The sequence below is a fragment of the Bufo gargarizans genome, chromosome 3, assembly GCF_014858855.1.
Source record: "Bufo gargarizans isolate SCDJY-AF-19 chromosome 3, ASM1485885v1, whole genome shotgun sequence".
Taxonomy (NCBI): domain Eukaryota; kingdom Metazoa; phylum Chordata; class Amphibia; order Anura; family Bufonidae; genus Bufo; species Bufo gargarizans.
Genome location: NC_058082.1, coordinates 481,624,672 through 481,652,256, shown reverse-complemented (window position 1 = coordinate 481,652,256; position 27,585 = coordinate 481,624,672). Strand labels below are relative to the sequence as shown.

The window sequence follows — 27,585 nt, the reverse complement described above, 5'->3', positions numbered from 1 at the left end:
CAAGCCTTTGACTGATATGATTAGGAAGGGTGTGGACTTCTCAGTCTGGTTGGAAGAAGCATTACAGGCCTTTTCTGCTATTAAGGAATGTTTTGCTTCCGCTCCCATTCTGGTGCAACCCGAGGTGTCTCAACCCTTCATTGTGGAGGTTGACGCGTCAAAAGTGGGAGTTGCAGCAGTTTTGTCGCAGGGTCCCTCTCCTAGAAAATGGTGCCAGTGTGATTTTTTTTCAAAGAAACTTTCTGCTGCCGAAAGAAATTATGATGTTGGGAATAGAAAGTTGCTGGTCATTAAATTGGCCTTTGAGGAGTGGTGTCATTGGCTAGAAGGAGCAATTGATCTGATTAAGGTAATTACTGACCATAAGAATCTGGCTTATCAGCAAAGCGTCTGAACCCTATGCAGGCCAGGTCATTGTTTTTCTCTAGATTTAATTTTGTGGTCACCTATCACCCTGGGGTCAAAAACGTCAAAGCGGATGCTTTGTACACGTAAAGTGGATATAAATAGTCTACACACCCCTGTTAAAATGTCAAGTTTCTGTGCTGTAAAAAAATGAGACAAAGATAAATCATTTCAGAACCTTTTCCACCTTTAATGTGACCTATAAACTGTACCACTCAATTGAAAAACAAACTGAAATCTTTTAGGTAGAGGGAAGAAAAAAATATAAAAATAAAATAATACTAACTAAAACTAACTAATACTTTGTTGAAGCATCTTTTGATTGTATTACAGCACTCAGTCTTCTGACTTCTGAAATGATTTATCTTTGTTTTTTACATCACAGAAACCTGACATTTTAACAGGGGTGTGTAGACTTTTTATATCCACTGTAGCTTTCCTGGGGGGGGTAGGGGGGAAGAATTCGGAGGATCCCGCTCCGATTTTGGCCGATAGGGTGGTTATATCTGCTCTTTATCCCGAACTAGAGGCGGAAGTGTTGGGGGCTCAAGGTAAGGCACCTGATTCCTGTCCTTCAGGGAAGTTGTTTGTTCCTTCTGAACTTCAAGGTGTTTAAGGAACATCATGATACTGTCCTTGCGGGACACCCTGGGAGTAGATCCACGGTGGATCTCATTTCCCGGAGATTATGGTGGCCAGGTTTGCGTAAATGTGTTGATGGCTATGTAGCAGCTTGTGAGACCTGTGCACGTGCTAAGGTGGTTCACACTCGGCCTTCAGGATCTCTTCTTCCTTTGTCCATCCCGTCTTATCCTTGGACGCATTTATCTATGAACTTCATCACTGATTTACCAAGTTCCTCTGGGAAAACTGTCATTTTGGTGGTGGACCTCTTCAGTTAGATGGCTCACTTTGTACTATTGTCGGGTCTGCCAATGCTAAAACTCTCGCTCAGGTGTTTGTTGATAACATTGTGAAATTACACGGCATCCCCTCTGATGTTGTGTCCGATAGGAATTTGTTTCCAGGTTTTGGAAGGCGTTTTGTACTCGTCTGGGTATTTAGTTGTCTTTCTCTTCGGCTTTCCATCCTCGAATGGACAAACCGAGCGCACTAACCAGAACCTGAAGTCTTATTTGAGGTGTTTTGTCCCGGAGAATCAGGAAGAGTGGTCTTCGTTTTTGTCCTTGGCTGAGTTTGCCTTGAATAACTGTAGACAGGAGTCCACTGATAAGTCACCATTTTTTGGCGCATATGGTTTTCACCCTCAGTTCGGTACTTTTTCTGGGACTAAATCTTCTGGTATACCTGAAGAGGAAAGATTCTCTTCTTCGTTGTCTTCTGTCGGAAGATTTAAACTAATTTGAAAAAAAAAATGGGTGAACGTATGTTCCGGACCTGTGTGTGGGTGATTTGGTGTGGTTGTCCACTAAGAACATTAAGTTGAAAGTGCCTTCTTGGAAGTTGGGCCCAAGAGTTATTGGTCCTTACAAAATCTCGGCCATTGTTAATCCGGTTGCGTTTCATCTGGAACTTCCGCAGGCCTGGAAGAGCCATAATGTGTTTCACAGGTCTTTGTTGAAGAAGTATGTTCAACCTGCTGAACCATCTCCTTTGCCACCTCCTCCTGTCTTAGTAGATGGTAATCTGGAGTTTCAGATCTCCAGAGTACTCAACTCGCGTGTTCTTCGTGGCTCCCTTCAGTGCCCTGTGCATTGGAGGGGATACGGCCCTGAGGAAAGAATGTGGGTTCCGACGACTGATGTCAATGCTAGTCGCCTTGCGAAGGCCTTTCACAGGGCACACCCGGATAAGGTTGGCCCTGGGTGCCCGGAGGTCACCCAGTAGAAGATGGGGTACTGTCACGCCCTGCCCTGTGAGACGCCTGAGAAGACCTGACAGACTTGCTACACGTAAGTCTATCTGACAGATTGGTCTGTTTCTCTTTGTTGTGGTTTTGGGCAGGATCCCACCTCCCCACAGGTTCTGCTCATTAGCTATTTAGTGGTGCTATTTATACCCGCCTCTCACTATATCCCTTGTGGTTTATATTTGCTGCTGGAGTTCTTAGCTGTTGTTTGGTGGATTTCCTGCTCCCCGTCCGTCTTAAGCTAAAGTCCTACTCCTTCCGTTTTGTTGTGTGTCTCTGGCTAGGCCTCAGGAAGACGCTGGTTCCTGCACCCTGCGCTAGGAACCGGTTGTCTTATCTCCAGCTCCCTAGCTGAGGGTTTGTTTCAGTTTCAGCTAGGCTTAGGTTCCAGCGCATGAGCACTTCCACCTTAAGGATTTTCTCATGTTGTCAGCAGTCAGGGAAAGACTAAGGCCCCTTTCACATGGGTGAGTATTCCGCGCGGGTGCAATGCGTGAGCGTGATGTGAGCGCATTGCACCCGCACTGAGTCTGGACCCATTCATTTCTATGGGGCTGTGCACACGAGCGGTGATTTTCACGCTTCACTTATGCGTTGCGTGAAAATCGCCGCAAGCTGTATATTGTGCGTTGCGGTGCGATAATCCACGCAACGCAGGCCCCATAGAAGTGAATGGGGTTGCGTGAAAATCGCAAGCATCCGCAAGCAAGTGCGGATGCGGTGCGATTTTTAAGGATGGTTGCTAGGAGACGATCGGGATGGAGAGCCGATCATTATTTTTTTTCCTTATAACATGGTTATAAGGGAAAATAGCAGCATTCTGAATACAGAATGCATAGTAAAATAGCGCTGGAGGGGGGTTAAAAAATAATAATTCAACTCGCCTTAATCCACTTGCTTGCGTAGCCGGCATCTCTCCTGTCCCTTTTTTGCTGATTGCTTCAGTCAAAGGACCTGTGGTGACGTCACTCCGGTCACCACATGATCCATCACCATGGTAAAAGATCATGTGACGGACCATGTGATGAGCAGAGTGACGTCACCACAGGTCCTTTGACTGCAATCATCAAAGTAAGAGACATAAGGAGATGCCAGCTACGCGAGCAAGTGGATTAAGGTGAGTTGAATTATTTTTTATTTTTTTTAACCCCTCTAGCGCTATTTTACTATGCATTCTGTATTCAGAATGCTATTATTTTCCCTTATAACCATGTTATAAGGGAAAATAATACAATCTACAGAACACCGATCCTAAGCCCGAACTTCTGTGAAGAAGTTTGGGTACCAAACATGCACGATTTTTCTCACGAGCGTGCAAAACACATTTTTCCGTGCGTGTTCCCGCAACGCACCCGCCTCTTATCCGGGCCAAAAATATGACGCCCGTGTGAAAGAGGCCTAAGGGATTGTCAGGTGGTGCCCTTTCCCTGTTCCCTAGCTTTGAGGCCTAGACTGGTGTTTTTGTTGTATTTGGTTTGCTTCCCTTCCCTCACCTACCGTGACAGTTGCCCATAGACTTCTATTATGACGGATCGAAATGGAATGCCTCCATTTTGCATTCCGTCTGAGAATTCCGTTATAAACGGAACCTATAACGGAATACCCTACCACGAGTGCGAACCCGCCCTAACCAGCAGACAGACGAAAACTGATGAAAGGAGTAACATACGACTGGATCTCACTTCTCCTAGGGATGGTTTCTATTCTGTAACCATGATGGCAGTTCTGCATAGAAGCAGCAAACACAAAATGGTAGGCGATTTCCACCCTCTTGCCTATCATCGCATGACTTTATATGTCATGAAGGTAGGCTATTATCTGTAACCCGACATATAAAAGCGCCGGGTATTGTATTACGCTGCGGATCACACAAAAATCAACATGTAATAAGCACCACATGCACATAGCGGAGAAGTCTGCAGCGGTTTTGGCTTGCGCTTCCGCAAAAAAAACCTACTTGGATTACAAGGCTGTGGACTTCACTGAAATCCACAGAGGAGAGCTGTAACATATATTAACATGCTGCAGATTTTAAATCTTCACCGCAGGTCAATTTACGCTGCTGTTTTTGTACATGACGTGTGGATGAGATTTCCTAAAATTTTTATCTACTTTGCTGGTACTGTAGGAGCTCGGAGGCGTTAAACTTCCTTCACGGGGTGCCATGTTACACAAGGAGGCCCTGTATAAAAATGACACTGAATACATTAAATCTAGTGCAAAGGAAAACCGGCTTAGTTGCCCCTAGCAACCAATCAGATTCTAACTTTCATTTTTCAAAGAAGCTCTGAAACATGAAAGGTGGAATCTGATTGGTTGCTATGGGCAACTAAGCCAGTTGTGCTTCACACCACTTTTGATAAATCTCCCCTGTTCTATTCCTTATGTAGTTTATTTGCAAAATAATCCAAAGGCCATTTACAAGATGGAATCGGCACATGATAAGACACCTCTACTACGGGAAGAGAGCATCGCTAAAGAACAGAAAGGCGAACACAGGTAGTCTGTCCCTCCCAGGCCGCCGTAGCTGATCAGTCAGGAAGCAGCCTGCTTAGTGCTGTGAGGTTGCCTGTCATTACATAATGACAGTGGGGGAGGGCTGCAGAGCTGTAATCAGATAAACGCGGATTGTATGTAGGGATAGCACGGCACGCAGGAGCCATGGCCGCGGAGCTGCTGCTGCCCGTGGGGATAGTCCTAGGGCTCTATGTGCTCATCTACTACAACTTCATCAAAGGGCGGCAGTGCACGAGTGACGTCAGTCTGCAGGGGAAGACTGTCATAGTGACCGGTAAGTGTCCATGGCGGCGGGGGGCTCTCAGGTCTGGATCCCAGGAGGGATGATCAGAGTCCATTCACAAGTGCAGGTCTGCAGCAGGGCTTTTTAGATTCAGTATTTGAGGGAATTCAAAAAGTAACAGAAATATTACCTGGCCATTCTCTCCTTTTTATGATTCACCACTGATTTTTGTATGCATCAAAAACCTGCTTGTGTGAATGTATCCCTATTATACTAAAGGGCGGGCGTCTCCATCTCCATTGCATGGTGTGAGGCTGTCCAGTGTCACCTCTAATAAATAGGGACGGGAATCTTGTGACTCCTCAGACTGTGCAGCATTGTCATAGAGATTATATACACATACCCCAACGCACACGCGGTGAAAGGGTGAAGACTAGTGTAGAGAGAACTTGTGGTTTCAAGTTCAGAGTACAAGGTTCAGGTTATCTAAGAATTACGTTATGGATTCTGCTACCACGGACCGTAACTGACGGTCCGTGGTAGCGGAATCCATAACGGAATTCTTAGATAACCTGAACCTTGTACGCCGAACTTGAAACCACAAGTTTGCTCAACACTAGTGTAGACCTGTTTATTGCCAAGGCATTATATAATCTCCACTGCAGAATGCACATGGCCGGTGTCTGTGTTTTGTGGATCCACAAAACAGATACTGTCGTCTGAATCAGCCCTAACTGTATACTGGATTTTTCTGTTCACTTTTGGGTTTGTTTGTTTTTTGCCTTTTTTCTGGAGCCATATTTTGCAGTGTGTTTGCCCACTTGCATTTTATTCATGGTGCTTTTTCCCTATAGAGAAAGTGATGTGAAAATGCCAAGAACTCCCGCTTGCTGTGTTTTTGAAAGTCGGCCGTAAAGACAAAAAAAAAAAATGCCACCTAATGAACACAAATACCTGAGTGCTTCCATGGGGTTTTCTGTCCGTGCCTCCACACCGCAATAAAGTAGTGCATGCACTACTTTTTTCCTGTGTGGACCATTGGATGTGGATTGTGGACTCCATTCAAGTGAATGGGTCTGCAGACGACAGGCACATGGTCAGTGCCCGTGCATAGTGGACCGACACATCCGCGTGCATGAACCCTAACAAAACAACAATCAAACTTGTGTTACCTGTTTTTCGTGTTTCCTGTAGCCCTTCGGCTAATATCCGATGACTTCTTCACAGCACTAGTTATTTCATGTGATCCATATTGCACCTATTATTATTCATCTGACGTGAAGTGTCACCCGCTAGGCAGTGATAGCCAGTTCGCCCCCGAACACATGCGGGCTGCCATCTTAAATCACAAGTCCGGCGAGGCACAGGTAAGTCCTTACCTGTGCCTGTGTGCGAGCCGGTCTGAAACAAATGCGGTCACTGGGAACAGGCAGTTCCGAGAACAGCCGCCAGGGTCCTTCATCGGGCTGTTCTCGGAACTGCCTGCTCCCGGTGACGGCATTTATTTCAGACCAGCTCGCGGCACAGGCAAGGACTTACCTGTGCCTCGCCGGACTTGTGATTTAAGATGGCAGCTCGCATGTGTCTTCGGGGGCGAACTGGCTATCACTGCCGCTCGGTGACGTGACTGATCAACGTATCATCACTGGCCTAGGAAGGCTGCAAGAAGGCCACACGCTACAGCTAGTCCCAGTGCTTTCTCAAACAGCCGAGTGGCAGGGGTGTCACAATGGGGAGTGGGAGAAACCATACAAGGTGGGGATTATAGGGTAGCAGCTAGGCCTGGAAAAAGGGAAAAGGTCGCTGGTAACCAACTAAGCATCCCTAAATCCTATCCCTGACCTCCTGACTCGATGGTAGGGGAGCTCATACTCTCGAACCTGGGCCCTACGGACCCGAGCGGTCACTGCAATATGGCGTCAGAAGGTGGAGACAACCGATTCCTCCACGACACGGAGGAACTGGAGTCTCCAACAGGCCTAGCAACAAAGGGAAAGAAAGCAGCCAGCAGTAAGTGTCCAGAGGCAGAAAACTGCCAACAGGACTAGTATTTTAAGTTCGGGTTATTGAAGAATCGAGTTATGGATTCAGCTACCACAGACCATAATGGAATTTAGAATCCATAACGCAATTGTTCGATAACCTGAACTTTAGACGCCGAACTTAAAACACAAGTTCGCTCAACACTAAACAGGACTAACATGGACACCTACCTGATACAGCTGCAACAGGAACTTGAGCCGTCTACGCCGCTACCACTGGATCGTGGAAATGCGCATAGGCCCAAACACACACACACCAGGCAGGACCCAGCACAAACACCAAACACAGAATCCAGTAGAAACAACCTGGATCACCATGAGGCAAGAACCATGGTGGCACCAGGCCGAGCTGCTTGTAGTTCCCCCTCCGGGGAACTCCAGGGACCCCCTTCCGGAGGTATAGGACATACAAAGTATACGTCTGGCATCCATGCTGACCTGAAATGCCAAACAGGCCAGACATGAAACACCAAACCAGACATAACAACAACCCCAAACATAAACCCACACAAACATACAAGTGAGGTAGGGTAACAGAAACAAACACAAAGGGGTGACATCGATGTCCCATAAGGTGGCCCTTAAGGATGGGCAGATGGAATAGTACTAGCTCCACAAGACACTGAAGATAATCTGACCTCAGGCTCACAACTCCAGAACGAGCTCCACCTTACCCTCTTAACCCCGTGCATACCAGAAAGGGAAAGAAGAAAGCCTTAAAGGGGAAGTGCACACGCATGCTCAACAAACACCACTTTGCCACCGGCAACCGTCATGCGTGGCGAAAGTGTCATGGCAAACTACCACCAAGTAGGGCTGAAACGATTATTCGAATAACTCGATTAAATCGAGTCAAAAAATTCATCGATGCAGTTTCCCTGCATCGAGGAATCGTTTAGATCACGTGATCACGGAGCGGGAGTGAAATTAAGCGTCTCACTCACCGCTTCCGTGTCCTCCGGAGGCCAGAGAGGCAGGACTGAGCCGGCCGGCACAGCGGAGGGAGGAGGAGGGAGTCTCTCCCTCCCCACTGTGCGCGGCTGCCGCTGAACACCAATGAGGACAGAGTAGGAGGAGGAGGGGAGGGACTGTGGCCACTGCGCTACCAATGACTGTGCCGGCCATATCCCACAGGGTCCCCCTCCTCCCCCCCCCATCATTGGTGGCAGTGTCAGTTCCGATCGGAGGCCCAGCAGTGTAATGCTGGGGCTCCGATCGGTTACCATGGCAGCCAGGACGCTACTGAAGTCCTGGCTGCCATGGTATGTTAGTGAGCAGAGAGCAGCGCATTATAATCACGTGCGCTGTGGCCGGCGGTCGCTCCTTCTCATAGGTCTGTGCGGCGCATTGCTAATGCTGTAAGCATTAGCAATCCGCCGCACAGACAGAAGAAGGAGCGACCGGCGGCCACAGCGCACGTGAGTATAATGCGCTGCTCTCTGCTCACTAACATACCATGGCAGCCAGGGCTTCAGTAGCGTGACTCCTGGCTGCCATGGTAACCGATCGGAGCCCCAGCATTACACTGCTGGGGCTCCGATCGGAACTGACACTGCCACCAATGATGGTGGGGAGGAGGGGGACCCTGTGGCCACTGCCACCAATGATTAATACTGGGGAGGGGGGGTTGCGTTACCAGAGGGGGCAGGCAGATCAGAGGCTGGGGGGAGGGGGGCAGGCAGATCAGAGGCTGGGGGGAGGGGGGCAGGCAGATCAGAGGCTGGGGGAGGCAGATCAGAGGCTGGGGGGAAGGGGCAGGCAGATCAGAGGCTGGGGGCAAGCAGATCAGAGGCTGGGGGCAAGCAGATCAGAGGCTGGGGGCAAGCAGATCACATGTGTATAATGTGATGGAAAAATGAATCCAGCAAAGCAAGCAAGATGGATAATAACAATACATTAGTAATTGCCTTGTATTCACTTTCTCTACATGATAAATGCCATTTTCTGAAATGAGAGAACCCTTTTAAAATGCAAGAAAAACTATACACGTGGTATTGCTGGAATCTGTCACGGCTGTTTAAGGGTAACAAGAGCATACACAGTAAAAAGAGCTACTGACCGGACCCAAACTAGGGAAGAGAAAGGGTGACCCCTGTCAGACCCTCAACACTCTCCCTATGCTGCTAAAGCACATGCCCGGATCCATGTGGTGGAACGAGGCATGCCCGCGTGCCTAAGACTGATGAGCCCTGTAACCCCTACAATAGTGGAAGGGGCACGGCCACCGATGCCCTGCTCAGAATATGGAGGGAATCGTGGCCACCTCAGATCCAGTCAGAAAATCACCAGGTACACAACAATGTCTGCACACTTAGCTGATGGAGCTGCAGCCGCAGAGAAGACTGATCCAAGGGCCGCTGGCAATATCCGGAGTGCTTGCAGCAACAGAACACGGGTCCAGAGAACTAATAGCTTAACAAGTGAAGATACTCAAGGCAGAGCTACAACTGAAAAGAGAAATATAATCCACGCCCTGCAATAAGAGGAGGGGTTATTTAAAGGCAGGGAAATCAAACGCAGGAGGAACAGCTGGGAGTAAAGACCTCATCACAGGGGCGGAGAAACAGAACAGTGAGAACACCTCCAAACTCTAAGTGACATCATCACAGGGGTGGAGACACAGAGCTGTGAGAACGTCTCAAAGCTCTGGTAGTGACAGTACCCGCCCCCCCCCCCCCCTCCCCTCTACGGGTGGACTCCGGACACCCAGGATGAGCCCTATGAAATGCCCTGATAAGGCGAGTGGCTTTAATGTCCGACATCATAACCCTTCCAATGAACGAGGTACTGAAGAGAACCGCGGACAATGCGAGAGTCCACAATTCTGGAAACCTCAAACTCCAGATTGCCATCAACCAAAATCGGAGGAGGAGGCGGCAAAGAGGAGGGTACCGTGGGCTGGACATATGGTTTTAAGAGAGATCTGTGAAATACATTATGTATCTTCCAAATCCGTGGAAGATCAAGGCGGAAGGCAACAGGATTGATGACTGACAAAATTTTATAAGGCCCAATAAACTTGGGACCCAATTTCCAGGAGGGAACCTTCAGTTTAATATTTCTTGTAGACAACCACACCAGATCACCCACATTCAGGTCCGGACCAGGCACACGTCTCTTATCAGCCACACGCTTATACTTCTCACTCATCTTTCTGATATTACTCTGAATCTTTTCCCAAATGGTAGACAAAGACAAGGAAAATCTCTCCTCCTCAGGTAAACCAGAAAGAGCCCGTCCCGAGAATGTCCCAAACTGCGGATGGAACCCATATGCACCAAAAAATGTACTTATCAGAAGATTCCTGACGACGGTTGTTCAAAGCAAACTCAGCAAGAGGGAGAAATGAACACCAATCCTCCTGGTTCTCTGCCCCAAACAGCGCAAATATGTCTCCAGATTCTGATTGAGGCGCTCAGTCTGACCATTCGACTGCGGGTGAAAAGCAGAAGAGAAGGACAGCCGAACCCCCAGGCGAGAACAGAAAGCCTTCCAGAACCTGGACACAAACTGCGTGCCTCTATCGGAAACAATATCAGAGGGAATGCCGTGCAATTTAACAATATGGTCGATAAAAGCTTGCGCCAACGTTTTAGGATTGGGTAAACCAGGGAAAGGAACGAAATGAGCCATCTTGCTAAAACGGTCCACGACCACCAGGATCACCGACTTCCCCGAGGAACGAGGAAGATCCGTGATAAAGTCCATGGACAGGTGTGTCCAGGGACGGGAAGGTATGGGTAACGGGAGAAGGGAACCTGAAGGTCGTGAACGAGGGACCTTAGCGCGAGCGCACGTCTCACAAGCCGCCACAAAACCCTCCACAGACTTACGAAGAGCCGGCCACCAAAATCTCCGAGCAATGAGATCTACCGTGGCTCTACTCCCGGGGTGACCAGCAAGAACCGTATCATGATGTTCCTTAAAGAGTTTGTGACGTAGTTCAGGAGGCACGAACAACTTCCTGGAGGGACAACGGGCAGGTGCCTCAGTCTGGGCAGCCTGGACCTCGGCCTCCAAATCGGAATATAGAGCAGAAAAAACTACCCCCTCCGCCAAAATGGGACCCGGGTCCTCGGGGTTTCCTCCTCCCGGAAAACAGCGAGAGAGAGCATCAGCCTTCACATTCTTGATCCCAGGGCGGAAAGTAACAACAAAATTGAATCTGGAGAAGAACAGAGACCATCTGGCCTGTCTTGGATTCATACGCCTGGCCGACTCCAAGTACGCCAGATTCTTATGGTCGGTAAAAACTGTGATAGGGTGCCTGGCCCCCTCCAACCAATGGTGCCATTCCTCGAAAGCCAACTTGATGGCCAACAACTCCCTATCTCCCACATCATAGTTTCTCTCTGCCGGGGAGAGTTTTCTAGAGAAAAAGGCACAAGGTCGCCATTTGGCAGGAGAGGGGCCCTGGGACAAAACTGCACCCACACCCACCTCGGAAGCATCCACCTCAACAATAAAAGGTAAGGAAACATCGGGATGCACCAAGATGGGAGCAGACGCAAAACTCTCTTTAATCTTAGAAAAGGCTGCAAGCGCCTCCTCCGACCAAGAGGAAAAATCCGTCCCCTTTTTTGTCATGTCAGTAAGGGGTTTGACAATAGAGGAATAATTCAAAATGAACTTTCTGTAGTAGTTAGCAAAACCCAGAAAGCGCATCAATGCCTTCTGCTTTTCAGGAAGCTCCCACTCCAGCACAGCACGGACCTTCTCCGGATCCATGCGAAAACCAGAAGCAGAGAGGAAAAAACCCAGAAATTGTATCTCCGATACCATAAAAAGACATTTCTCCAGCTTGGCATACAGTTTATTTTCCCACAGTATCTGCAGGACCTGAAAAAGATGATCCTGATGGGTCTGAACATCAGGGGAAAAAATCAAAATATCATCAAGATACACTAACGGATCTCCTAGCACCCCGACCGGGTACCTCCGTCGATAGATGCTCCTAGTGCTTTCCGAGGACTCCAAGCACTCCACTTGACACCGTACGCCCTGCAGACCCCACGAACCGCCGCAGCTTGGTTGGGGTCTCACCGTCCTCCACCCACGCTGGACCTACGACAAGGCTCCAGGCTCCAGTGGGTGAACCTCTCCTACAGCCAGAGAGCAGGAACAGCTCTTACAAGAGCTAGTAGTTATGCCAGGGGAGTATAGCAAATCGTCAGCGTATAGCAATCCCCCAGTTTTGATCAGTTATCCAAACACCAGTCTCAACATGATGAAGGATAAAACAGGAACCTTTATTGAGGGCTACCCGCCCGTATTTATGCAGGTCCCCATCTGGTGGACACGCCCCCAGGGGACCAGAATGGAGACTGCGACACACCGAACAGATACAACACATCCCCACAATGCATCATGGTTTCCTCCTCTCTGCCCCAGAGACAACCGAGGAATAATCCAATTATCTCTCAGGACAAAGGGGAGATCGCCAATACACATGTGGGGACAACAGGACAGACATCACCATTTAAACACACAATGTCACACCCTCCCAGCAACCACAGACATTTAACATATTCCCAGATAGCTCAAGTCTGAGTGCATATCATTAGGCGAATGGCACTCAGACCACACAAATACAATTAAACTAGCCATCTGGGTACCCTCACATAACAAAATACAAATCCAAAGACAGATTTAAGCTGTCTTCTTTAAAGTTAGTATGGGCCATAATCCTGAGGCAGGAGGCTGGCAACCAGCCCCCTCCAAAACACCGTGGCGAGGTTGGTTTCGTCACACACACCAATACAAATTTCCCCATTAAACGATAGAAAATACTATTAACAAAATGCTGAAAGACGGCCGGAGCATTCATCAGGCCAAAAGGCATAACGAGATTCTCGAAATGCCCGTTAGGGGTATTAAAGGCCGTTTTCCATTCATCCCCCTCTCTGACCCTGACCAGGAGGTACGCGCCTCTCAGATCCAATTTGGAAAACACCTTGGCCCCAACAATTTGGTTGAAGAGGTCCGGGATCAGAGGAAGGGGATAGGGATCGCGAATCGTGATACGGTTCAGCTCCCTAAAATCTAAGCAAGGTCTCAGAGCAATCTTTTTTTTTAACAAAAAAAAAAACCTGCGGCAACAGGTGACTTTGAGGGACGAATATGCCCCTTCTCGAGACTCTCGGAGATATAGGTTCACATTGCGAGTCTTTCCGGTTGTGAGAGATTGTAGAGGCGTGCTTTTGGCAGCTTGGCGCCGGGAATGAGGTTAATGGGACAGTCAAACTCCCGGTGAGCAGGTAGCTCCTGAACACCGCTCTCGGAAAACACATCCGAGAAATCGGAGAGAAATGATGGCACAGTTTTAGTAGACACCTCTGCAAAAGTCGCTGTGAGACAATTCTCTCTACAAAAGTCACTCCACTCATTTATTTGCCTTCCTTGCCAATCAATAGTGGGGTTATGTCTAGTGAGCCAGGGTAGCCCCAAAACTAGAGAAGGCAATCCATTAAGGACAAAACAAGATATCTCCTCCACATGAGTGTCACCTACAGCTAGCCGGATATTGTGAACAATGCCTTTCAGAGATCTCTGCGAGAGTGGGGCAGAGTCAATAGCAAAAACAGGTATATCCTTTTCTAATGTACAAACCTGAAAACCATGCAAGGCTACAAATTGAGTGTCAATAAGATTGACGGCCGCTCCACTATCGACAAAAATCTCACAAGGAATGACTTTGCTCTCTAGCGCCACCCTGGCAGACAGGAGAAAATAGCATCAATTCCCACATCAACTTTGCCCAAAGTAGCAGATGAAGCAGAACTTGATGATCGACCTCTTGAGGTTTTTCTCTTATTATCGCTCTTAGTACAGTTCAGGAATCTCCTAGACGGACAAACATTTGCCAAATGACCTATGCCCCCACAACAAAAACACACCATATTCTGAGGACTAAATCCTCTTTTATCAGGGGCAAGTCGGCCTAGCTGCATGGGCTCCTCCTCAGAGGGGAGCGAGACAGGATGAGACCCCTGCATACTGAATGAGTCCGCACCATTGCCCCTAGACTGACAATGGCTGGACGGAGAGGTCTTGTTTCTTTCCCTTAGACGCCTGTCAAGGCGTACCGCCAATGACATGGCAGACTCTAAGGACGTTGGTCTTTCATGGAAAGCAAAGGCATCTTTCAAACCCTCTGAGAGACCATGACAGAACTGACTTCGGAGTGCAGCATCATTCCAGCCTGAATCAGCTGCCCATCTCCGAAATTCAGAACAATAAAGCTCCGCAGACAGTTTGTTCTGGCATAAAACACGTAAGTTCGATTCTGCCAGAGCAACAAGATCCAGGTCATCATATATCTGCCCCAGGGCCACAAAAAATCTTTTCACGGATCGAAGGGAAGAATCCCCTGATGGCAGCGAAAAAGCCCAAGTCTGAGCATTACCCCTGAGCAGGGAGATGACAATCCTCACCCTCTGTTCCTCATTACCAGAGGAGTGGGGACACAAACAAAAATGGAGTTTACATGCCTCTCTGAAGCGAACAAAATTCTCACTGCCCCCGGAGAACGTTTCCAGAAGTGAGACCTTTGGCTCGCAACAGACTCCATGAGCCGGAGCAGAGCCCAATGCTTGTAGCTGAGTCACAGATTGACGGAGATCCGCTACTTCCAAAGAAAGACCCTGCATGCGGTCAACCAAGCCAGAAAGCGGATCCATGTCAACAAGGACGGTTTTGGTGGATTATAATGTCACGGCTGTTTAAGGGTAACAAGAGCATACACAGTAAAAAGAGCTACTGACCGGACCCAAACTAGGGAAGAGAAAGGGTGACCCCTGTCAGACCCTCAACACTCTCCCTATGCTGCTAAAGCACATGCCCGGATCCATGTGGTGGAACGAGGCATGCCCGCGTGCCTAAGACTGATGAGCCCTGTAACCCCTACAATAGTGGAAGGGGCACGGCCACCGATGCCCTGCTCAGAATATGGAGGGAACCGTGGCCACCTCAGATCCAGTCAGAAAATCACCAGGTACACAACAATGTCTGCACACTTAGCTGATGGAGCTGCAGCCGCAGAGAAGACGGATCCAAGGGCCGCTGGCAATATCCGGAGTGCTTGCAGCAACAGAACACGGGTCCAGAGAACTAATAGCTTAACAAGTGAAGATACTCAAGGCAGAGCTACAACTGAAAAGAGAAATATAATCCACGCCCTGCAATAGGAGGAGGGGTGATTTTAAAGGCAGGGAAATCAAACGCAGGAGGAACAGCTGGGAGTAAAGACCTCATCACAGGGGCGGAGAAACAGAACAGTGAGAACACCTCCAAACTCTAAGTGACATCATCACAGGGGTGGAGACACAGAGCTGTGAGAACATCTCAAAGCTCTGGTAGTGACAGAATCGTACTGACCTGGAGAATGAAAGTAATTGGTCAGTTTTACTTTATAGCACGGGTGTCAAACACAAGGCCCGCGGGCCGAATCCGGCCCGCCAGACCTTGTCATGTGGCTCGCCGCCGGCAGCCAGCCTTCACCTTTTATTATCACTTCCTGCAGGCGGCCCCTGCAGGAAGTGATAATAAAACTACAAGCGCTCGCCGAGACTGAGAGGAGGGAGGAGGCAGGCTGCGCTCTGGCAGTGTGAGTCATACGTCACGCGCCTGCGCCGCCCACTTTATGAATGAAGCAGGCGGCGTGGGCGCATGACGTATGACTCACGCTGCCAGCGCCTGTCCTCCCGGCCTGCCTCCTCCCTACCGAGCGGCGAGCGCTTGTAGTTGTAAGTACCCACAGATCCCCCCCATAAGTGTCACCACAGATCCCCCCCCATAAGTGTCACCACAGATCCCCCCCCATAAGTGTCACCACAGATCCCCCCCCATAAGTGTCACCACAGATCCCCCCCCCCATAAGTGTCACCACAGATCCCCCCCCATAAGTGTCACCACAGACCCCCCCCATAAGTGTCACCACAGATCCCCCCCCCCATAAGTGTCACCACAGATCCCCCCCCCCCATAAGTGTCACCACAGATCCCCCCCCCCCATAAGTGTCACCACAGATCCCCCCCCCCCATAAGTGTCACCACAGATCCCCCCCCCCCCCAATAAGTGTCACCACAGATCCCCCCCCCCCAATAAGTGTCACCACAGATCTCCCCCCCCCCCAATAAGTGTCACCCACAGATCCCCCCCCCCCCCCCATAAGTCCGATACAACCGGCCCTTTGACGGTGACCAAACTGCTGATGCGGCCCCCGATGAATTTGAGTTTGACACCCCTGCTTTATAGGAAACGCTGTAAAAACAAAACCCGTAAAACTGTTGCAGAATTGCGTTTTTATTTTTTTGTTTGTTTTTTTTCACCCCATTTGGAAAAAAAATTTCCAGCTCCCCACTACATCGTATGCAATATTAAACAATGGAATTAAAGAGCGCAACTTCTCCCGCAAAAAATAAGCCCTCATTCAACTAAAGATAAAAGTTATGGCCCCAGAAAGGCAGGGAGTGAAAAATGTAAAACCCTCAGGGACTGAAACTCTGACCTCGCTTATAAACTCCTAAACAGTAAAAGATAGATCACAACTTCCCCTGTGTTTCTGAGTAAATTCTAGCCAAGACTGATATATCACACGACCCCCTTCCCATTGGAAAAACCTGAGCTGAATTGAATGTGGCGGATTTCAAAAATAGCAACAAAAATGTTTCCTCCACCAAATCATGCAGCCTCCGCCCTGATTAGTGCTTTCACACGTTGGAAGTCATAGTCACCCATGCGACTAGGACCTCCCATCCAGGACAGGAAACCTGAAGAGATAAAATGGTTCACACCCCCACCACACCTCGGTTCAGGTTTCCTGAGGAGCTCTGGCTCCTACCGTTGCTTTGGTTCTCACCTCAGGAGGCTGGGGAGGTCCGGGTCTACTATACCGTAAAGGGACCTATCCCTGGTGGCGTCAGTCTCATTGGGAGCCGCTGCCAGAGCCTGCTCTTCTTCCTGCCTCGTTGGGCAGCCTCTGTGGCCGTGTTCAGGCGGCTCCTGGTCCGATGCAGCAGGGTGCCCGGCATCCCGCTTCCAAGATGGCGGCGCGCACTTCTCTTGCGTTCTGGTGGAAACCCATATCCTGCACACAAGGCTGGCTGCCTTCTCCTGATGCAAATTTATCAAAAGCGCCTTGGCTCCTTTTAACCCCTAGGCCCAAAAATGCCTAATCCAACGCATGAGGATCCCCATACCTCTTCCCGAAATTACATCAATGAGCCGGAAGAGGCCGACCCGGCGCGCATTCGGTCGGGCCGCATTATAAGGTAGGATAATAATTAGATTAAGGATATCCAGATGAAAGGTCCTCTAAGTTTTTTTTCTTTGATTCCAGATAATCCATGGATTAAAAGATTCTGCCCCCTTCTTTAAGACCCTTGTCTTTCCCCTGGGATTTGAATACTGTCCTTTCAGCCCTATCACAAAAGCCGTTTGAACCATTAACTGAGATTTCTATTAAAATGCTTACTTTCAAAATGGCCTTCCTTTTAGCTCGAACATCTGCTAGATGGGTTTCAGAAATTCTGGCTTTCTCTGCCTCCCTCCCTATACTACCAGACCAGTTCCATCCTTTCAGCCTAAGGTGGTCTCTGATTTTCATAGAAGTCATAATGTGGTTCTACCCTCCGTCTGTCCAAATCCAACCAATCTGTTGGAAGAAAGATTCCATTGCCTTGATGTCAGAAGGTGTTTAGTTTTTTACCTAGACTCCACATCATCTTGGAAAATAGATGAGAATCTCCTTATTCAGTTTTTGGGTAGATCTAGAGGTCACAAAGTCTCTACTAGTGTTATTGCTAGATGGCGTGGGGATTCGCTCTGGTAGGCCGCTTAGCGGGCGCAGTATAGAGGCAATCACAGTCTTTAACTTAAAGGCCTCGTTCACACTTCAGTGTTTGGTCAGTGATTTCCATCAGTGATTTGTGAGCCAAAACCAGGTGCAACTCTAAACACAGAACAGGAGCAGATCTTTCCCTTCTACCTCATGTCTGTGGAGGCTCCACTTCTGGTTTTGGCTCACAAATCACTGATGGAAATCACTGACCAAACACTGAAGTGTGAACGAGGCCAAATAGTTCAGTGTTTATTCAAACAGAAGGCACAACCAAATAAGTTTGCAGTGTTGGTGTATGTTCACACCATGGACAGTCCACAGAACCCAAACGTTCACCTTGTTAGTGTTTTTTCATCAGCCATCCACTGCAGGCTTTAGGGGGCCTGTTTTCCAGCAATGCGGCTCTCAGCCCTTTAGCACGGCACACCTCATGCAGATCCCAAAACCACAGCTTCACTGTGAAATGGAGGATAATCCACACAGCTGAGACTGCTGGCTGGGTTTTTATATCCCCAAACCAAAACCCGGCCTGGAACGTGGGGGGCAGCCACCCACCCTGCACTTTGCATACTCCCAGTAAGAGCTGGCCCAGATCGGCTCTACAGCCATACTAAATAATGTCAGTCAGCACTAACTGCTGACACTTTAAATTACCAGCTCTTACCTCACCAAGGCCAGGAATCTCTGTGACACATACCGTCCGTCAATGACGGACCCTTGCGCCTTCCTACAATGGGTCAAGAATTCTATTTTCCTGGCTTATTCTTCCCTTAGCCTGACTCCTCCTTCGGGGCTCATTCCACTAGAACTGTGGCGGCCTCTTGGGCGGATGCTTCTGTGGCCCAGATATGCAGAGCTCCTACTTGGAGCTCTCCCCATACCTTTTTTTTAGACATTACAGACTGCATCTTGACTCAGATGCAGCCTTTGGGAGAAAAGTGCTACATACCTGATCAGTTCTTTTCCGGTATAGAGCCCCTGTGACTGAACTCGGTGCCGGAAAAGAAAAACACTAGTGTGAAAGTACCCTTATTCTCGCATGGGTGAGGGGAAAACAATAATTACTCTTACCGGTAAAAAAAATTCTTGAAACCCATGACGGCAACGCCTCCGGAGGTCTGTTTATCAGAATCTCTGAGGTGTGGTGGGGGTGTGAACCATTTTATCTCTTCAGGTTTCCTGTTCTGGATGGGAGGTCGTAGTCGCATGGGTTTAAATAAAAACTATTACTGGTAAGAGTAATTGTTGTTTTCTAGAAGTTACATCAACGACATACTTGTGCAGAATGGGCCGCCTTAGGCCTCGTCCACATTTCCGTGTCAGTGACACGTCTGTAAAAAAATAATAATGCGTATCTGTTTCATCCGTGAAGGATCCGTGTGTCCGTTTTTACCACCCATGTATCATCCGTAATTCACTGACGTTGCTCAGCTGAAAATTAAAGGGGTTATCCAAGTCAATAAAAATGTCCCCCATATGCTGGGCCCCTCACAATAAATATACTTACCTGGTTCTCCACTCATGTCCCCGCACCGCCGCTTCTCCCCGTGCGTGAATGACAACATCCTGTCCACATTTCCTGTGTGGGGGAGGGGAGGGGTGAGCAGCCAATGGCAGATGGGGACGGGCCTCCCTAGCGTCACCCGCAATGCTAGGCAGGCCCCCCCCCCCCCTCTCCAACACCGGATGTTTTCATCCGCACACGGGGAGAAGCGGCAGTGCGGGGAGCCAGGTAAGTATATTCAGTGTGGGGGCCCCGGCATATGGGAGACATTTTTATAGTCTTGGATAACCCCTTTTAATTTCCAAAGAATCTCCTATCTGTCTTCAATGAAAAAACGGATGCACCACAGATGCCATAGACTTCTATAGACTTGGTCCGCATCACGGATCAAAGTAGCGCATATTTCCGTGATTTTATTTATTTAATTTTTTTACTGACCCACGGTCACAAAAAAAAATACTGAAATGTGAACAGACACATTTAAATCAATGGGTATGTGTGTTGTCCGTGGAAAATACAAACGGCACAGTGAAAATCGGAAATGTGGACGGGCACATGGTTTAACTGCAGAACCACACGGTTATTCACAGAAAGCAAGCAATTGACAGTTCATCAAAGAAAACCACTGCGCCTGGTATGATCGTGTAGTTTTTAGCCACATCTCAAGCACCCACCAGATGCCATGTTTGCTCCAACCCTAGGCCTGGCATCTGTGTGATCATCACATGCCCAGGAGCGTTTTCCACCTTCTGAAAGTAAACTGTGAAGGTTCTCATTCAGTGACTGCAAGTAGAGATGAATTTGGAACTGAAGCACAAAGTGGATGACAAAAATGTATAACTAATCCTTATGCAGCCATTAAACGTTCCCTGCAGAAACTACAATAACCCTTTAAAGCGGAGAGTTCCCTGGCCACCTAAAACTGGGCCTCCGTTTTGGATCTTCTGCTCCATCATAGAATAGACGGTGTATGAGCTGTGAATGCACCGCCTGTCGAGATCTTGGTGACCAATGAAAAGAGAGAGAGGGAGATTTATCAAACTGGTGTAAAGTAGAACTGGCTTAGTTGCCCATAGCAACCAATCAGATTTCACCTTTCATTTTCCAAAGGAGCTGTGAGAAATGAAAGGTGGAATCTGATTGGTTGCTGTGGGTAACTAAGCCAGTTCTAATTTACACCAGTTTGATAAATTTCCCCCATAGTTTTTCTGTTCTTTTTTTTTTTTTTTTTACTGACTCCCTATTACATTTTCGCACACAGGAGCAAATGTTGGAATCGGCAGAATGACAGCTCTAGACATGGCCAAGCGGGGAGCTCGGGTCATTTTGGCTTGTCGCGTGAAAGAAACTGGAGAAGCTGCTGCGTATGACATACGTACAGTAAGTGGAGAATTCACAGCAACATGCATGATGTTTATTCTGCTCAGACATTACTCTCTTCCTCCCTCAACGTTCCCACAAATGGATGCCCACCGGGGTTGTCACCCAGACGTCTTTTTCTGCAGTGACGCTTTATATTGCAGGATGCATTGAAGATGTAAAGGTCCATAGCCTGTAATTCCTAAATCTATGGCGGTGTACACTACCATGGAGCTGATGAGTTGGATTCTTAGGGCTCATTCACACGCCCATAGGCTGTCCGTGCCCACCCTGCGGTCCACAATGCACAGGCATCGGCCGTGTGAATCTGCAATGCACCGGCCGTGTAAATCCCGTATTGCGGCGCAGGTCCATTGACTTGAATAGGTCTTCGATCCGCAATACACGGCAAGAGAGACCACTTGTCCTTTCTTTTGCGGTTCGGAGGCATGGACTAGAAAGCTTACGGAAGGGCGGTGCCTGTACATTGCTGACCCGCCGTTTGCAGTCTGCAATATAGGCGCAGACGGCCTACGGTCGTTTGAATGAGCCCTTAGGCTGCGTTCACATCTCCATTAGACTTGATCCGGTATTTTATGCCAGAAAGCAGCTGGATTGCCACCAGATCCCATTATAGTCAATAGGGATCTGGTGGATCTCTGCCGGAACGGCCTGCTGGAAACGTTCACTGGAGAGGAGAACGGAGTCTTGCTCATCATATTATCCTTATGGGTAACTGATTACTGTGCAGCATCTTGTGTGACAAGTAGAAACCATTCACATTTCTCGCAAAACCTAAATGCACAATGAATCACTAACTTTTTGGAATTAGATTTTAAGACTGATCAAATATTACATGGATTTTCCAGGTTTAGGATCTTCATGGTCTATCCTTAGGATAGCAGGAGTCAGACAACCCACACCCCAGTCAATCATCCGTTCTGTAGTAGCTGCAGCGACAGAACTCCACAGCTCCACCCATTATGCAGTGGACAGAGCTGGTTACAGCAGCACGGCACCCATTGAAATGAATGCGGCGGTAACCTGCCCTGTCCACCGCACAATGTAATTCCAGCTCCAGAGCTACTGGTGATCGGCAAGAGTGCGGGGTGTGTGACTCCTGAAGGTCAGATAGCAACGGCCTGTCCTGAGGATAGGCCATCACTTGTAATGGGTTGGCCAACACCAAGTCATAAAGCAGAGTTCTTTAGAGTAACGCTATTCGCATACTGCAAGCCCCTCTTATATATACTGTGACAATTTGGGGGTCACTTAATGCTCTGGGATCGCCATCTTCTCAGTTTAGATGGTTGGCACACCTCAAGAAGTCACTCTAAGGGCTCGTTCCGCAATTTACGGAACAGGAGACCCATTATAGAAATGCCTATTCTTGTCCGCAAAACTGACAAGAACAGGACAGGATAATTTTTTGCTGGGCCACAGAACGGAGCAATGGATGCGGACCCATTGAAATGAATGGTTCCGTATACGGCCCATATACAGAACGCAAAATACGCTCGTGTGAACGAGCCCTAACATCGTAGACTGGGTGCAATCATGTTTCACAGCTCCTTTGGAAAAGGTGGAATCTGATTGGGTGCTATGGGCAACTAAGCCAGTTCCATTTTTACACCAGTTTGACCGTTTTCCTGTTCTGTGGGGCCTAACACCCGCTCCCCCTTGATTAGCTGTTCCCTCCGCCACCAGCACTTTGGCAACAAGTAGCACAGCTCCGTTCACAGTGTAGTGGCCATGCTGGCTACCATTCAGTTCAGTGGGCACTGAGATGCAGGAACCCACCTCGGCCACTACACTTTGGAGCTGTGCTACTTGTTCCGTTCACAGGGCTGGTTCTGGCGCTGTGGGCTGCGGAACCACTGATCGGTGGGTGTGCGGAGTGTCGTACCCACGCTGATCAGACATTAATGACCTATCCTGAGGATGGGTCATTAAAATTAGGAGCCTGGAAACCGGGCTTTGGTCTCTGCATTTTGGAAATGTGTAGCATCGTGCAGGCTTAGACATGTCCTGTATGTCTTGTTGTTTCTGCAGCTATCTGGAAACAGTCAGGTGCTCTTCATGAAGCTGGATCTGGCCTCCATTGCATCAATTAGGTCATTCTGCAAGACGTTTCTGAGCAGTGAACCTCGCCTGGACATACTTATTAACAACGCAGGTGAGACATCAGAAGAATCCACGAGAAATGCGTCTGTCCCATGCCCCCATTTACCTAAAGGGCCATTAATATTATCCATCTGAGAAATCGCCCCTAAAAGTCTGATGTGATAACATGACCTTGTGTTTCTGTTCCTTTTAGGCCTCGAATGTAAAGGCAAGACTGAAGACGGCTTCAATATGGTCTTTGGAGTCAATCACTTAGGTCACTTTCTGCTGACGCACTTGCTTCTGGATCGTCTCAAGCAGTGTAGCCCCAGCCGTGTTGTGGTTCTCGCCTCCAGCGCTCACAAAAGGGGAAAAATTGACTTCAAGAATCTGAATCCATCTGGAGAAACTTGGATTGAAATTCTCCAGGCGTATTGTGACAGTAAACTCGCCAATGTCCTGTTTGCCCGTGAGCTGGCCAACAGATTACAAGGCACTGATGTGACTTGTTATGCTGTTCACCCAGGTAGGTGCCACTGTCTGTCCTGTTCTATAGCACAGTGCTGACAATCCAGCCATGGCATCGTGTGGGAGTAGCCGGTGATGGCGGCTGTATGCCGTACTCCTCTAATATGTGAGTATTACATGGTTGTATAGCGTCTTTCCACATTATTCTAACCCTTGGTGCTGCCATATGATGCCTGGGTATAGCACCACATTACGGAGATAACCCTAGAAACGTTTCTACTTGCATAAGAATGGTTTTCCATATGGAATCAAGGGTACAAAGAGGTACAGTATGGCCCCATAGATCTGTCGGGGGTGTACTGTGGCTACACATAAATTAGAGCTTGTATGGAGGCGTAATATTATTTTTAAACTTTTGACAAGTCATAGTGACATCAAAAGTTTTGATTGGTGGGGGCCTGAGTGCTGAGACCCCTGCCGATCACTAGATTGAGGAGAGGGCTCTGTCTTATTCCTTGCCACAGGAGACAGCATGGATAGGGGCCCATAGATTGTCTATTGAGTCCATCTCCTGCAGCGTGAGCGCTTCTCTCTCCTAGTGATCGGCAGGGGGCTCAGCACTCGGACCCCCACCAAGCAAAACTTTTTCATATGACACAAAGTTTTCCTGAAGTATACTGATATTTGAATGTTCAGCCAGATGACAATGGCTCCTTCACACCTGCTAGGAAATTAATTAATTTGTGGCATTACTTAAAGGGCATGTTGTACCTATGAAACTGACTGAAGGCATCTGTGTTCCTCCTATACATACCTATAGAAGACTGCCAGACCGCATGAGGTCAATAGTACACTTTATCTGCAAAATTCATAAGAAAATTCATGTATTAAAAACAAGTACAGGGAAATGGCGGCATCAACCGAAAGGGGGCACAATGGTAACAGTTGATGATAATAATACCACGAAATGAAATCCAAGTTAAAGTGCAAGAAATAATACAAGTATGCAAAGGACCGAATCAGTTACCCATAGTGTGCCCTATAACTTTCTCAGCACTGTGGGCACATATGGGACCAACACAGATGCCAAGCGCACATGTAACAGGTCAGCCAGTTTCATAGGTACAAATCCGCTGACAGAGGCCCATTAAGCCGGGGTCAATTCACACTGCATTTGCAGTAAATGGCAGGAGTATACATCTGGTGGATTTCTCTGTATAAGGCCTCATGCACATGACCGTCGTTTAGGTCCGCATCCAAGCTGCCTTTTTGGCGGCCAAAAGACTCACTTTTGGCCTCCACTGGGTAAATTGATGAGTATCTTACTCGGTGTGAATGTAGTTTTACACAGTTTTATGGGGGGAATCATCACAAAACTACTTATCTGAGGAATATTAACTTCTGCAGTTTTTTGTAGAATATATTGCTGCGGAATTTCTGTTTGGGGACAGTAAATGCAGAGGATGTTGTCTTTTAAGTACAAAAATACAGTAGAAGGTGACTATGAAAAAAATGAAGTCTTATGTTATGCCTCGTACAATAATCTTTCCTTCTTGTAGGTGTGGTGCGCACGAATTTAGGCCGCAGCTTTCCACGCTGGCTTCAGATCCTGCTGTACCCCTTTGTGTGGCTCCTACTCAAGACCTCTATGGATGGAGCGCAGACTTCCATTTACTGTGCTGTCCAAGAGGAGATTGAAATGTACAGCGGCCGCTACTTTGCCGACTGCAGGGTGCAACAGGTCCGGCCCCACGCACGAGATGACGCAGTAGCCAAGAAACTGTGGGAAGTTAGTGAAGATCTCCTTGGATTAAGCAAATAAAGGTTCCAACATCCAGTATTTAACCAGCAGGCAGCAAATGCCACTGACGCCTATGCAGATTCCGAGGTCTCTCCTTCACTTCCCATACAAACACTTTACAAGTGACGCATGGCAGACACCGGATTACGTAGTCCATGCCGCATTCCTGTATAGAACTTGTATGAGACCAGTACACTGCACACAAGTGGAAAAAGCACCTTTAAGCAGGGGTTTTGCAGTTGTTCATAGTTCACATTGGAGGTGATTTACTAAGATTTTTTATAACTTGTCCCATGGGAGTTTTTACGCTGTCCTTCCTTCTGGGGAGTGGCAGGGCCCAGCCATTGGCCCCAACAAATTGACAAATCTTTACGTAAATGACGCCTGAAATCTGCTCCAGCCAGGGTACATTTCGAACTAGACGCACAGACTGACTGAGCATACTCTTAATTTACTGTAGGTGCATCCTCTGGCAGCGCCAGGGTTATTTAAGACTGACTTAAAACGCTGGTCTTTGATAAATGACCCCCCCGCGATTAGCGTTATTGCCGGTTGCGGACATAAGCCGCCGGTGTCTGCTATAAGAAGCAGGCGGCTATGGCGCCATCTTTAAAGACCCAGCCAGCGCTGTACTATTACAGCGCTGGGGGTGAAGGGGTTAAGCTACCTGCACACAGGTGAAAGTTGCCAGGGGCGGACTGGCCATAGACCCTACAGGGAAATTTTCAGGTGGGCCTATGCCCAGGGGACCACCTGAGCTCTACTCACAGCCGCTGTCCATGTACTTAATAATCTGAAGCATTAATTAATGCTAGGAGCATTAGGCACTTATTCACCTGGCGAGCAGCTGCAGGTCCCCTCCTGGATTCATCTGCATCATCCTCCTCAGTATGATGAGGCAAAACTTTATGCTTGACGGGGCAGTATTTTGTGCTGGCCCTGTCTACTTCTGTTGCCCAGCCTATTAGTGGGTTGTGTTGCCCGACCTTCTGTCAGTTTTTTTTTTTTTTTTTTTTTTTTTTTTCTTTCTAGGGCCACTTTAAGTTCCCAATCCTCCCCTGCAGGTCTGAAAGCAGAAATTGCGTACAGATTTTCGTAGGGTGTTCTCTGCATTTACACATCAAATCTGCATGTGTTTTTTTTTTTTTTTTGTGGATTTTGATGCAGTTTTACCCGATCTTACCCTTTTGTCTCATACCATACACTTTGCTGGTACCCTTTTACGCTGCACGTAATCCGCAAAGTGTGTATATAGCCTTAGGGCACCCCCACCTGTTTCTCATATTCCAGTAAAATTATCATGTGACATCCATAGCCAATCAGATGACAATAGAGTAGATCCCAAAACTTACAATATTAACTGGTTCCAGGACACCTAAGTGATTAAAGCAATCTCCCTATAGAAAACCGGTAACTGCTTCCAAAGCCCCCATCATGCTGCGTTACGGTTCTGTCCCCAGAGAGTTGTGGCATCAACAAATAGCTGGCTGAAGTTATCGCTAATCGCTTCCGAATCCTCTCATCTAGTCCGAAATCTGCCAGTGTTTAGCATTGTAAATGCTCTGGGGACCGACGAGCAGCGCAAATATTTAGAGATTTATTGTTTCCTTTAATTGAGCCTCTTTTGAATGCAATTGACTCGCATGCCACTTGTTAACCCCTTAAAGAACAGGCCAATTTTTGGTTTTGCCTTACTTTTTTTTTCCTTGTTTCCAAAAGAATATATACAAACGAGCCTGTAGGAGGAACAGGGGCGTTGCCTTTAGGCTATGTTCACACTGGCATTTTGGCTTTCCGTTTGGGAGATCCGTTCAGGGCTCTCACAAGTGGTCCAAAACGGATCAGTTTTGCCCTAATGCATGGAAAAGGATCCACTCAGAATGCATCAGTTTGCCTCCAATCCGTCTTGATTTCGCTTTGCAAGCAGTGTTTTGGTGTCAGTCTGACTATACTGAGCCAAACGGATCTGTCCTGGCACACAATACAAGTTAATGGGGACGGATCCGTTTTCTATGACACAATCTGGCACAATATAAAACAGATCCGTCCTCCATTGACTTTCAATGGTGTTCAAGACAGATCCGTCATGGCTATGTTAAAGATGATACAAACGGATGCAGACGGTTGTATTATCTAAACAGATCCACGATGGATCTGCACCAAACGCGAGTGTGAAAGTAGCTTAACACCTACAGGCTGCTGCGCCCTCTCCACTTTGACAGGGGTTGAAAATGTCATCACTCCTGTCTGGCCCTGTCTGTCAAAGTGCAGAGGGTACGGCAGTTGCAGGGAAGGCACAGTCTCTAGGTGTAAAGGCAACGCCCCAATTGCTCTTAGAGGCTCATTTGCATATATTAAAACATAATTTTTCTCAGCAATGCGGCCACACATGATCATGGGACCAACACAGTTGCCTTCAGCTGCCAAGTGCAGGGGAATAACTCTCGACACCT

At 48.1% G+C, this 27,585-nt stretch overlaps 1 protein-coding gene across 1 annotated transcript; it reads left to right on the top strand.

Annotated features, from left to right (window-relative positions):
- Window positions 1-4,883: 4,883 nt before the first annotated feature.
- On the top strand, window positions 4,884-27,007 carry DHRS13 (dehydrogenase/reductase 13). Its single transcript, XM_044286824.1, has 5 exons — window positions 4,884-5,066; window positions 20,663-20,781; window positions 22,813-22,936; window positions 23,078-23,389; window positions 24,891-27,007. The coding sequence occupies exons 1-5, from the start codon at window positions 4,937-4,939 to the stop codon at window positions 25,151-25,153; spliced, it is 948 nt and encodes a 315-aa protein (XP_044142759.1). The 5' UTR covers window positions 4,884-4,936; the 3' UTR covers window positions 25,154-27,007.
- The last annotated feature ends 578 nt before the right edge of the window (window positions 27,008-27,585 follow it).